This window comes from Chlamydotis macqueenii, chromosome Z (assembly GCF_036417535.1).
Source record: "Chlamydotis macqueenii isolate bChlMac1 chromosome Z, bChlMac1.mat, whole genome shotgun sequence".
Lineage (NCBI taxonomy): Eukaryota > Metazoa > Chordata > Aves > Otidiformes > Otididae > Chlamydotis > Chlamydotis macqueenii.
The window spans coordinates 22,197,732-22,210,161 of NC_141593.1; the positions used below are offsets into that span (position 1 = coordinate 22,197,732).

A 12,430-nucleotide genomic window follows, 5' to 3' on the forward strand; every position below is an offset into this window, starting at 1 on the left:
GTTCAATTACAGAACTCATTTAAGAATATTTATTGGAAATTGTTTTGACAAAGCTTTTATGGATTTAAATGGTGTTTCTTTTTGTAAAACATAAGACGCAACACTGACAGAAACAAGTGTACAAAATTAAGCTTTATGATGAATATTTAATTCATATCTTCTGTGGTTATACACAACAGTATTGGATAATAGTATTACCTTTCCTGTGACTCTTCTGAGTCTGTTATTGAATTTAATAATGTTTATCATTTCTATCCTGTGCTTATTAGGAAGGAGAGTGTAATGGGTTTTAGGGGGTTGGTTTTGTTGTTTATTTTTTTCTTTTTCCTAAGCTGAAGTACTTATTTTGTTTTTATAAAATTTAGTAACTGGGGGGTGGAGAGTGAACCCACTTAAATAAATAGTGTCTGCTTGTTGGGCAAATTGGAGAAGCTAGCTTACGTTTTGTATTAGCCCGTTTTACATGATATAGGTAGGGAAAAAAAAACTTTAAGAGAGTTTATTTCGCATGCGGACAGATACAGGATAGTTTTAAGTCCAGCAAAAATGATTAACAATGGATTCCAGCCAAGTAACCAGCATTTGTAATCCCTTTGACAAGCTGTAAAGGAGCATATGCCAATCAACTAAAATTATCCATCTAGTTGAAGGAAGGTGAAAACAGTTCATGAGACCATTAGTAAATAGAATTTTTGCATCAATTCAGGAGAAACAATTTGCTTACTTGATGCAAAGCGTATTTTATTGTGGGATAGAGAAAAGAGCTTATTTAAATGTCAAGCTGCTCTCTAGTGGTAATATATGTAAACTGTTGGAAAGCATGCAGTCAATTCAGCCCCACCTCCAACCTCATATATTTAGTGCACAGGTGAGTTGTTAAGAACAGTAATATTTTTCAGCATATTTTCCTTTTTTTGATGTGTGACTTGCCAATTTAGGAATTTAAACTAAAACGCTACCTTGTGTGGTAGAGGAATTTCTCATCCATAAGTTGTAATAATAAATATCTGCAACAGTCATCTGCAAATACCTACTGCATTTCTATCTGTTGAGTAGGCAGAAACAGTTACTGGGCCTGACTGTGCTTTCCTTACATATGTGTATTCTCTTTTTTTGTTGTGGTTCTCTTGGGAGTTCATCAGGTGCATGTTTGCTTTAAATTCTAATTTCATCTGGAATTAAGTCCCCTATTTTTTATCTACTATTTTATCTAAAATGGCAGAGCTTTCAGAGAAGCGGTCATAAAGTTTGAATCCTGCTTTCCAATTCAGAAATCAGAATAGGTGATTTTATTGTCAAAGTTGCCAGTGTACAGTGCCTTATTAAAAGAAAAAAGCCCAAGTGTTTCAGTATTGATATAGAATTGCAGTTTTAATTAAAGTTTTTAAGTTTTTATTGAATTGATTTTTTACACTGCTTACATATGCATACATGCAAATATATTTTAATTGGTATGGTCTCAGATTTTCTCCAAGTTAAGCTTGTTTCAGTATGTCAAGGAAAGTAACTTCAGTGGGTCTGTGCACACACAAAATTAAGTGATTCTAAGATCATAGCCTGAAGAATATTTTGGCACTGATAAATTACAGGAATGCTATCCATTCAGTAGTTGTTAGTTTTGAATTTCTATTTTAGTTTTATTTTTTCTCCATTTTCAATAGACTACTGAACCATCAATATGTTATGATATTTTGTGGAGTTCAGAAGTCAATACGTCACACTTTAAAAGGAATAAAATGCTTATGCATTTGGAATGTAAGCAACAAAATTTTGACCCTGCAAATATTTTATGGTAGTAGAATTTAAATGATAAGTAATTTTCCATATATAACTCTTCAATAGGAATGCTGTCACTTGTTGAAGATACATTTTTTTGCAAGATCAGAAACCTGAATTCTTACCCTTTTTTTTTTTTTTTTTTTTTTTTTTTTCCCCGCTCTCTCATGACTGAAGGATAGTTTCAACTGGTGCCTTGCTAGAATTCTATCAGATTTCAAACAAAGCTTTTTTTGCTTATGTGCTTTTATTCCAAAAGGGTTAAGCATTAATTTTAGGCACTTCAGGAGTTCCAGAATACCTTGAGCAAACTTTTTCTGAAGAATCTTAGATAGTCAAGGTAGGAATGAAAAGTGAACAGATCTGTAGACATTTAATATAGCCTCAAAGGATAACTTATGTCCACCTTTACCAGGGAACTGATTCGAAGTACTGTTAAATAAATAAATAAGTAAAAAGTCTAATACTTAGGCTTAGCAGTTAAGGCTGTTCTGAGATAAATAGAATGTAGAGTCTTGTTCCCTGCAGACTCTTGAATTTTATTAGTTCCTGTTTTATACAAAAATTTCATGGATTGTTGGGACAGACTCCAGCCAGTCTTAAAATTACAACAGTATTATCCAATAGAAATTCTCCTAAGTAAATTCCACTATTTATTGTCTTCCACATAAGTAAATGTGTTTTGCTGGCCATTATGCCCTAAGACACTGTAGCAAATCAGGTGGAGAATGGAGTTTGTACTTGGAATTCACATTCATATTTAATCTGAAATTCATACCATACATTTCTTCCATATTGAATTTTTAATAAGTTGGCTTAAAAATAAGGAGTTTTAATGGCATCTGCATATTCAGATTTCTAAAAGTGTCTTCTCTGATCCAGCAGTCTTCAGGAGTCTCACTAGGAAATCTACAGCCTTCATCATGTTCATATTGAGAAGCAAAATTAAGACGAATACTGTTCACACTCAAATTGACTCAGTTTCTGTCTTCCCAGCTGAAAATAGGTAGTGGGAAAATACTTCCTAGATTTGTCACTAGGAATGTCTTCTTGTGTTAAACCAGAACTATCTTACAACTCCATGTAATTTTAAATAATATTTGTTCTGTACAGTTTGTATTTGTGGGTTCCTTCTAATTTAGTGTTGAGATGCTCTGCCCAATGTAGAGAAGGAGAAAAATGGTATTTGCATTACTTCTCATGTCTTCCCTACATCAATTGCATAGCCATTTTTTGTTCTTTGGAAAAAGTCTCTACCAAGAAAGATTTTATAAACCCTTGAATAAAACTGCTCCCAGGCTGTGCAATCACCTTGAAGCTCACTAAACTGAGTTAACCAAAATCTTAATTCCTCATGGATAAGTTCATGCTATACAAATTTTAGAAAAGTTCTACTTCCTATTGCAGATCTATATTATATTGTAAATACAAATCTAGATCTAGATTGTCACTATTTGTTGACCATCTGTTTGGGTCCTTCCTAGAGAAGAATTTATCTAGTGGACAGTCTTCCCCTCCCAAGATGGGGAAGGCCTCTGGAGACTTGGCTGGAAAGCTTGAAAAATCCATTGACTAGAGAACAGGGTTGGTGTAGAAGAGGAGCATGAAGAAAGCTGACTATGCCATTGAGTGAGAGGTTATCCAAGAGCCTTAGCCAAGAAAAGCCAAGTGCTATAAGTAAATACTGTTTTCCAAGGGAGTTTCCAATGACTGTGCTACCAGACCATCATGGGAGTATGAATATGCAGAGGCATATAACTTTGATTATTAAACTAGTTTTAGTTTCACAAGATAAAGCTAGTATGAAAGAGCAAATGTCTGCCTGAGGACTAGTGACGATTTTCAAAATCAGATTAGTATATGTAGTCAGACAAACACCGAAATCTATTTAATAATGTTGGAGTTGTTGCAGTATCTTAGCCAAATGATAGGTATTTTGGACTTTTTTTTTTTTTTTTTTTTTTTTTTTACTTGGAAAAATTAGAAACTTTATACAAAATGAAAAACTCAGAATTTGCTGGGTTTTGATGCTTTGTGATATATCTTTTACTATGATCATATTTTTTTCATGGGTCTTTCTCACTTTTTCAAGATAGGTTTGTTTCATTTGTCAGGTGGTGGCACATGGAGGATTTCCCTTTTCTTCTTGTGTGCATTCTTATTTTGTTTTGTTCTTACAACTAAAAAAGGCCCTGGTGGCAACATAGCAATGTCTACTGGTTTCTTTCTATTACCCTTGCCAATATTGCAGAGGTCAGGTGCACAAGGTAATGAAGTTCAAAACCAAACCTCTATCGCTTCTGTCCTTGAGCTCATGAGACCTGTTTGAGTACAGTGGCACAGGGTTGGACTCCAAGGTTTCTTTTGATTCTCTTTTTCTTTAAATGAGGTTCGTTCACATTCTTGAATGAAGTGTTATTGGAATGCATTGTGGACATTTTCAGCATTGCAATAGCAAGAAAACCCAGGCAAACTGTCAAATCTCTGTGTAAATGTTTATTTTTACCACACCAGTAATAGGGGGAAAATGAGACAATAACTGTTCCACAGGTATTTATCTTGACTGCTAGCTTCTCTTCCTACAACATATTTGATATGTTGCAAATTTAATGAAATCCTAGAAGCTGTGCACCTTTATTGTTTTTCCAGACACATGAACATTTGAATTACTTTATTTACGTGTAATTCTGCATGTATCTGCTGATTGCATGCTGATTTACAGTAAATAAAGGTAAATAGTGATCACTGAGTTGTGTTTTATATATCACAGTGGTACTGTTCTTGCATGGTTTTTATCTTGCATGACAATGGAATATGTTTGTATTAGTCTATGTATAACATGTCTTGTGGTTTATGCATGCTGCACTAATCTCTGTGTTAAATCTGTCCCCTCTTTATTCAGAGCATGCTGTCTAGGTCCTTTAATTCCAATTATGCTGCAGTTAGCAGCTTTCACTATGGCAGCTCTAGGGATCTGCATGGCAGCCAGGGTAGTGTTGCCTTGAGTGTTGCAGACGGAAGAGGTTCTGGTGTGCACATTGTTCGAGTGAGTACCTACAGGAGGCTATTGCAATATATAGAGGGGGAAAGAATAAACTGTAAGAGGTGTCCTTAAATTGATAGAGTTAACCTTTAACATATGGACAATGCTTTCAATAAAAATAATTTTATATGCTGGAATTTTTTTATAGGCATTAAATCAAATACTTTGCCTTCACTTCATATGCCTTAAACTCATTGCAATGCTTTTCAATTTAATGTCATGAAGTTGAGTTTTCTAATTGGCTTTTAGAGATGGTTGAATATATGTAAAACTGTCTTGTTTCATTGTACATATGTGAGCAAGAGATTCTCATTCTGAATTTAATGTAGGTTGATAAAGGTTTGACCGAAATCTTATTATGCTTTTTCCTCCTCCAAACAAATTCTGATGGTGTAAACTGTACTGTGAGATACTTTAGACATTCAAGAAAGTTAATATTTTAGTTTGTAATAGGATGTGAGGAAATTACTCCTTAACTCTGAGCATCCTGAGTGATGTTATGGTACCCGTAGTGAGCAGGATAAAGTCAACAGAAGACTTATTTTAACCATATGAATCCTTGCACAGGCAGTCCCTAGCTTTTGTTCACTTTTCTTATCAGTTTATTGGTGATCAAAGACACCTCTGCAGCTGCTAGGTTTTGTAAATATCCATCAATATTTTGTGGGTGTGGTGTCTTGGCCAGTAAGATTTTTCTACATTAACAATGTACTAGTTATTCAAAGATGGTAAAGAACAATAAAGCCCCTATAAATTTTTTTTTTCTGGGCTTCTTATGAGAATTTTTTAGTTTTTATTATATGAATACAATTGTCTTTACTGCTTCGTTCTGTTTAAAGCATCCCCAGGCTTCTGCTCCAGGAGACCAATGCCAGGATGAAGTATTCATTTCAGGACAGCAGAATTACTCATCTGCCACGCTTAGTCTCAAAGATGTTCCTCCAGACAGCATGAAGAAAATAGCTGTGCAGGTAATTATCTACATGACACCGTGGATAGGTTATATTTATTATTATTTGTAAGGATTTTTTTTTTATTTGTAGAAATATATGCTGGGATAGCAGTTGAAAATGGGCCTTTTAAAAGATGTAATACCCAGGTATTGAAAGTGGTGTAAATGAAATAGCATCCTCTTTTTGGAAGACAAAATAGTTGACTATATGAAGGGAGATAGTTCTCATTTTTCTTCAGCAGGGGCTTTGAAAGAAGAAATTTGCAGCAAAAGATGTAATTGGAAGTGGAAATTGGAATATGACAGATAATTTCAGGAAAGCAATCTGAAGCTGATTAAGCCTTTTAAAGAACAAACTTGAAATCCGTTGTGATGAAATTGTGATTATAACCTAGAATTTGTATGAGACATTCTGTATTAATCTGTAAGGACCATCTATGCAGGCAGGACTTACTGCAATGAAACTAAATGGATGCTTATAAATTACTACAATGCAGCAATTGTTTTTCTTTTTATAACTTCAGTAATTTCAGTTGCATTTCTACAGACTTTGGATATTGGGGAATTTGCATAGCTGTTGATACATGTTGCCTATGTAAACTCTATCTCTATTTTATGTCACTTCGACATAAAAAAACTCATGTTGACAGAATAGATTCTGATACACATAGCATGGTTAAAGGTTGAAATTTGCACACTTCAGTAGCTCAAGACTGTAGCATTTTTGGAATGTGGGAATCATACAAACAGATGAGTGACTACTTAGGCTAAGTAGGAGCGTGAGGCGTACAAGCGAGAAGGGAAAAGGCTGCCTATCTCAATGCAGAGCTGAACAGTAACTCTGGGGATTCAGTAAGAAACGTCATCAACTCCAGCATGGTTCAAACGTGACATGGTTCAAATATACTGTATGTCTTGACATAAGTGACAGGTGTGTTAAGAAAAGAATAACATTTATTGGAAATATCATTACAGTTTTGATATTAAAATCTCGAGCTTGTATGTGAATTTGCCCCGAAGGTTTTCTTGTGAAGTGGCCACCAAAGGATGCTTGGAGAGCATACAATTTCTGTCCACTAGCTGTGTGGGATTTTTATTTAATGTATCATCTACTGGGAATTGTTACAAAATCTCTGAATTTTATGCAATAAAAGTGCAAACTATTGTGTTATCAACCAAGTATCAATACTGTGAGTTGCACTGCTAGAAAATAATGATTGGGATAACTCAGTGAAACAAGTGCTAAAAGCGAAGACTGTCTAGTCTGTTCTAGCAGATTGACACTCAAAGTAAGTTTTTGTTTTTCAAATTTGTTCTCAGGAGGTCAGAGCTGATGACTATAAAGAAAATTGAGTGTAATTGTATGTGATCCAGAAGAGTAGTTCAGTAATGTTCCTAGAATTAAAAGCAGTCAGGTGTGAGAAATATTTAAATAATAAAGGAGGAATTGAAGATTGCTGCTTATAAAATGTATGACATAGAGTATTCATGTTTTATTCAGATACCTTTGACAAACGGACAAGTGTCCCAGCCTCAAAGACCTCAGGCAAACTACAGCCAAGTCCATCATCTCCCTCCCCAATCATCAGTAGCAAGACATCCGTCTCGAGAGCAATTAATTGATTATCTGATGTTGAAAGTTGCCCACCAACCTCCCTATACCCAGTCCCAGTGTTCTCCTAGACAAAGCCACGAGTTGGCAAAACAAGAGGTAAGAATAAAATCTCACTGGACAATATGACATCTGTCTGCCAGTGGCAGTGAATTACTGGATTGTTTTCATTTATTAGCATTTTTCTGTAGATGGTGACAGAAATCATATAGGAATTTATCTCCAGCAGAAGACAGCATTATCTAAGTGCAATTCTACTACTGAAATCACACATTCCTCCTAGTTTTGAGCTCTTTTTATTTTTTATGTGAACATTTTGAGAGAAATGTGGTAGATTTCTAATAGAATGTATCAGAAAGCTTGCATTTTTTACTGAGCTAGAAATTTGTTTCTCAGCCACATTTATTGATCACCAATTCATTATTTATCTAGTAACTGAAAAAATACAAAGTAGCAGTACAATATAGAGTAGTTTGCATTTATTCATTGCTATCCAGAATGGTTCAAAAACCTGCAAATGTAGAAATGTGCACCCATAAACAAAAGCCAGACTGAAATGTGAGCATCTGATGCATGCCTGATAACCATCAGTTTTATTTATGATAGACAGATGTGGGTAAGAAATTCTTACACAATTTAATGGCTCTTTCATTGTGGCAACATTCTTTCTGCTCTTGGACACAGGATGTTTCCTCTGTATTTTTTTCGGGTTTTTTGAGAAAATACTGAGAACTACGTTTGCATTCTGTGCTAGAATGGGAATATCCACTTCTTCTGCACAATAAGTTTTCTAGTCAACTATTGTGGGAAGAGAAAGGGAAGATAGTGTTGGCTATGTAGAACTTAAAGTGAAAGCAGGAACAAGGTTTGATTTTTAATATTCAGCTAAAGATAGTAAACAAATAGGAGGAACAGGTTCCTTCATAGGAACATGTATATTTGCTGGGGGCATTAAATTAATTTACATAATATCAAAATATCTCTGAATCAAAGCCCACATGAACTATGATTATAATAATAGTGATACTGGAGTAAAACTTTTGTGCAATGATAAATGATGCTATTGTATGGGAATCTTGTTCTGAATTAATATTATGAGATACAATACTCTCTTGAACTGTGGTAAATGCTTTTTTTTGAGTTTTTTTTTCTTTTTAAAGATTTTGTTCACTTGAATTCCTTAGTAATAATTTTAATACAGTAGCTTTGAGTGCAGATTTTCAGCCAATTCATCTAACGCTGGTTGTAATTACTTAGATTCGAGTGAGAATTGACAAGGATCCAGAACTTGGGTTTAGTATATCAGGAGGAGTTGGTGGTAGAGGGAATCCATTCAGACCTGAAGATGATGTGAGTATCTTGTACTAATGCATCTTAAAATCATTCTGATGAATAATGTTCCTAGTGTTTAGCAAAGAGCCGAGGGGGAAAGTATACATTTTCCCCAAACCACTAAACTCCAGGACTGGAGGGGAGAAAATGGGGACAAATGATACAGAAGATCAAGGTGGTAGGTGACCACAGTGTTCACATGATAACACAGAGGATTATTCTAGCTGACTGGTTCTTTCACAGTTCCAGATATCGGTCAACAGATTTGAGATAGTGAATTATGGAGTTTACAATTAGGAAGCCTCTTAAAAGACAACATTATTTAGCCTACAGCCTAATTTCTGGTGGTTGATAATTCATCTTGACATATACATCTGCCAAATTAAACAAAAGCGGATCAGGATTTGCCCTTTAGTACTCCTTTAAAGGCAGTTCTCCTGGATTTGACATCAGAAAAAAAGGCAGTCACAAAAGCCAGTAGACCTGTAGAATAATACTGCATTCTCTTCTATTTAGCGTAGAAAAAATGTTTTGAATTACATCTGTTTCATACTACCTTACTATTAATGAAATAAGTTGTCAAAAATGTTTTCTGTCTCTGTTTTTCAAGGGTATATTTGTAACTAGAGTGCAACCAGAAGGACCAGCGTCTAAGTTGTTGCAGCCTGGAGATAAAATAATTCAGGTACTGTGGTCATCTAATTAACTAGCCTATGTAATATAACAGGTCATTTTTAGTTTGCACCTTTTCTGAGAGCAGAATGTTTAATTTTTAGATAGATTAACAGTATCTTTTTCCAGAAGCATTCTTATATTCTGGGATGATGCTTTTGATTTTCTTTCACCTAACATTAGGATAGGTGATACCGGCTGAAGCATTAATCCATTGGATCATTTTTTCAAACTCTGAATGTTTTTCCTACTTTTAAAGATAAAAAACAGGCCTAATGTTGTCATTCAAGATGGAATGTGAGTATTTCATTAGGCTTTACTATCATTCAATTGTTTAACTTGCGGTCATTCACATGGAGTCTTCTGAATAATGTGTAGTCCGAACAAGAGCAGTTGCCCCTCACAATCCCTCTGCCCAGCTGCACCTTGCTGTTATATCCCCCTTCCATCCTGCAGTTCCTGCCAGTCTTTGCTGGCTCTCCCCCAGCTGACAGGCTGGACATGCGCAAGCGCTGGCAGAAGCTGCCTTTTCGCTGGCTGCTACCTGACTGGTCACAGCTTGTACTTCCTGGCTGCCCCATCTGCTGCAGGTGAGCCAAGTAGGTTGCTTCAGGAGCTATGGCTTCTAAGCTGCAGCTGTAAAGTTCTTTTCTGTAGGAAGCTGGTACCTTTCAGACCTCTTCTGTATCAGATTTGTTTGAAGTTGTCTAATGAGGTCATAAGCTGTTTGGGGAGGGGTCACGGGAGGGGACAGCAGGATTATGTAAGCCTTACTTTCTTAGGGAAATGAGTTGACAGAACCTTTGAACAGTGCTGTAGCCACCCTTGAAGTTGCAGAGCTTGTTAAAATTATTAATTATTCACCACATTACTGGTTTGAGAATGTGGATAGATTTGACTCTGCTGCATTTTAGTTTTCTAAAAACAAACCAACCAACCAACCCAACAAAAAACCCACTAGTATCTCAATTAAACCACAACATCCTGTGAACAGTTTTCTAAAACAAAGCCAAACTGAAAACACAGCCTAATCCTTCGAATGAAATATAAAGCCAAAAAGCACACAAGAAAACTAAACTGAGATCAAATTGTTCCAACTAAAAGATGGCTTGGTTTTGAGTATGGTAAATAATTCTGTGCTTGTTCTTCCTCAAGAAGAGGAAGAAAAGTCCTAGTTCTCTTACTGATGGAGACCACTTTAAGGGTTGAGGGTAACCCTCCAACACACCGTACAGGAAAAAGAAGCATGTTAAACTTTTGAAAATATTAGTAGCATATTTCTTACGTATATATAGAGTGGAACATGTGTGAAAGGTGACTTTTGTTTTAATGGTTTATTCCTGTCTTTATGGAATATCATTTGTCTATATGGCATTTATAATTGAAGTTTCCTTTTGTCTTGTTGGCAATGCTTGGGTTTTGCTTTTTGTTTAATGAGGAATTTGTAGTTTAAAAAAGACTCAAAGGAGAAGTTGCATTTGCATGCTTAGATAATTACAGGCTGTTATTATTTCTCATAACTAAGAATATTTTTGTGTAATAGCACGTTCCTTATAGTTGTGATAATCCCAGTGATTGATGTAATGACAATCTCACTCTGTCGTGTTGCTTAGATAACTTCTGCAATTTTTGACTGAATATCATCTCTTCCAAAATTACTTTGATTTTGCAGCATTCTCTGTAAAACATGCATTAGGCATGCATATTATAATGTGTGTCTAATATATATGTCTAATAAAAATATTCATGACCAGTACTAGATAATTTCCTGTAAGTCTAAGATACCGTTGCATATTAGGTTAGAGCTAGGACATTCTGTACAGATGATGGTTTGGAAGGGTTATTGCCACTTTTGCTCTCTGAAAAGTCTGTATGTAAATCTTTCTCTACAACCCTAGACAGATTTAAAAAATACTGCCTTTACAACAAAGGATTCAACTGGTGGCAACAGCGAGTTTTCAGCGATGGGATAAGGAACTGCAACTCCAAAACAGCACAGCTAATGTGCAGAGCACACAACCAGCTCTCTCTGTCACCACATAAGGGGCCGTAGCTTAGGGAGAAAGGTGGGATGCACAGTTGGAAGCAGTAACAGTTTAAACCATACAAATCTGTCATTCTGCAAGATTTTTACCATCCGGACAGAACATGAATTTGCAGTAGTACGCCCTGAGAAGCTGAACCATAGTCATGTTTTCCCTGTCTTCTCTAGGCCACTGCCTGTGTTTGCCAATCCAAACCTGTCCAAAGAATGACAATGTTGTTTAGAGTCATAGGAAAATTCATGCTGGGGGTGACCTCTATAGGTCTCATACCCTAAAATGGGACCCAATATCATTAATGTTTTTTGTTAAAGGCTTCAATAGTTGTAATTTATCACAAATGTAGTTTCTAATATTTTGATATTTAAACTGGGATGTATCATTTTTGCTGGAATACGGCATCCAGCTCTGGAGCCCCCAACATAAGAACATGGACCTGTTGGAGTGAATCCAGAGGCCATTAAGATGATCAGAGGACTGGAGCACCTCTCCTATGAGGACAGGCTGAGAGAGTTGGGGCTGTTCAGCCTGGAAAAGAGAAGGCTCTGGGGAGACCTCTTGGCAGCCTTCGAGTACCTAAAGGGGCCTCATAAGAAAGATGAGGAGAAACTCTTTAGCAGGACCTGTTGTGATAGGACAAGGGGTCATGGTTTTCAAAACTGAGGGAGGTAGATTTAGATTAGATATTAGGAAAAAGTTTTTTACGATGAGTGTAGTGGAATACTGGCACAGCTTGTCCAGAGAGGTGGTTGGTGCCCCATCCCTGGAAACATTCAAAACCAGGTTGCACGGGGCTCTGGGCAACCTGATCTGATTGGAGATGTTCTATGATTCTGTGATTTGTACTGCATTTGCTTTTTTTGGTGTGGCTGTACTAAGGCTGATTAATTAGATATCTGATGTTCATGGTTTAAAGTTCAGTTTTCTCTTTTGGTTATTTGCAATACCTTTGGGGCAAAATTTTTCCAAGGCTAACTCAGTGGTTTAATGTATTGTAGCAT

General features: G+C 36.0%; 1 protein-coding gene across 12 annotated transcripts in view; it reads left to right on the top strand.

The window, feature by feature from the left end:
* Positions 1–12,430, top strand: part of ERBIN (erbb2 interacting protein) — a 122,736-nt gene that overhangs the window by 106,921 nt on the left and 3,385 nt on the right. For 10 of the 12 annotated variants that reach the window (XM_086771304.1, XM_086771313.1, XM_086771309.1 and 7 more), the window contains 5 exons: positions 4,679–4,822; positions 5,659–5,790; positions 7,273–7,482; positions 8,641–8,733; positions 9,326–9,400. In XM_086771304.1, coding sequence (XP_086627430.1) covers positions 4,679–4,822; positions 5,659–5,790; positions 7,273–7,482; positions 8,641–8,733; positions 9,326–9,400 — 654 coding nt within the window. The remainder of the gene's footprint in view (positions 1–4,678; positions 4,823–5,658; positions 5,791–7,272; positions 7,483–8,640; positions 8,734–9,325; positions 9,401–12,430) is intronic. The other 2 variants (XM_086771314.1, XM_086771315.1) reach the window with 1 other exon arrangement.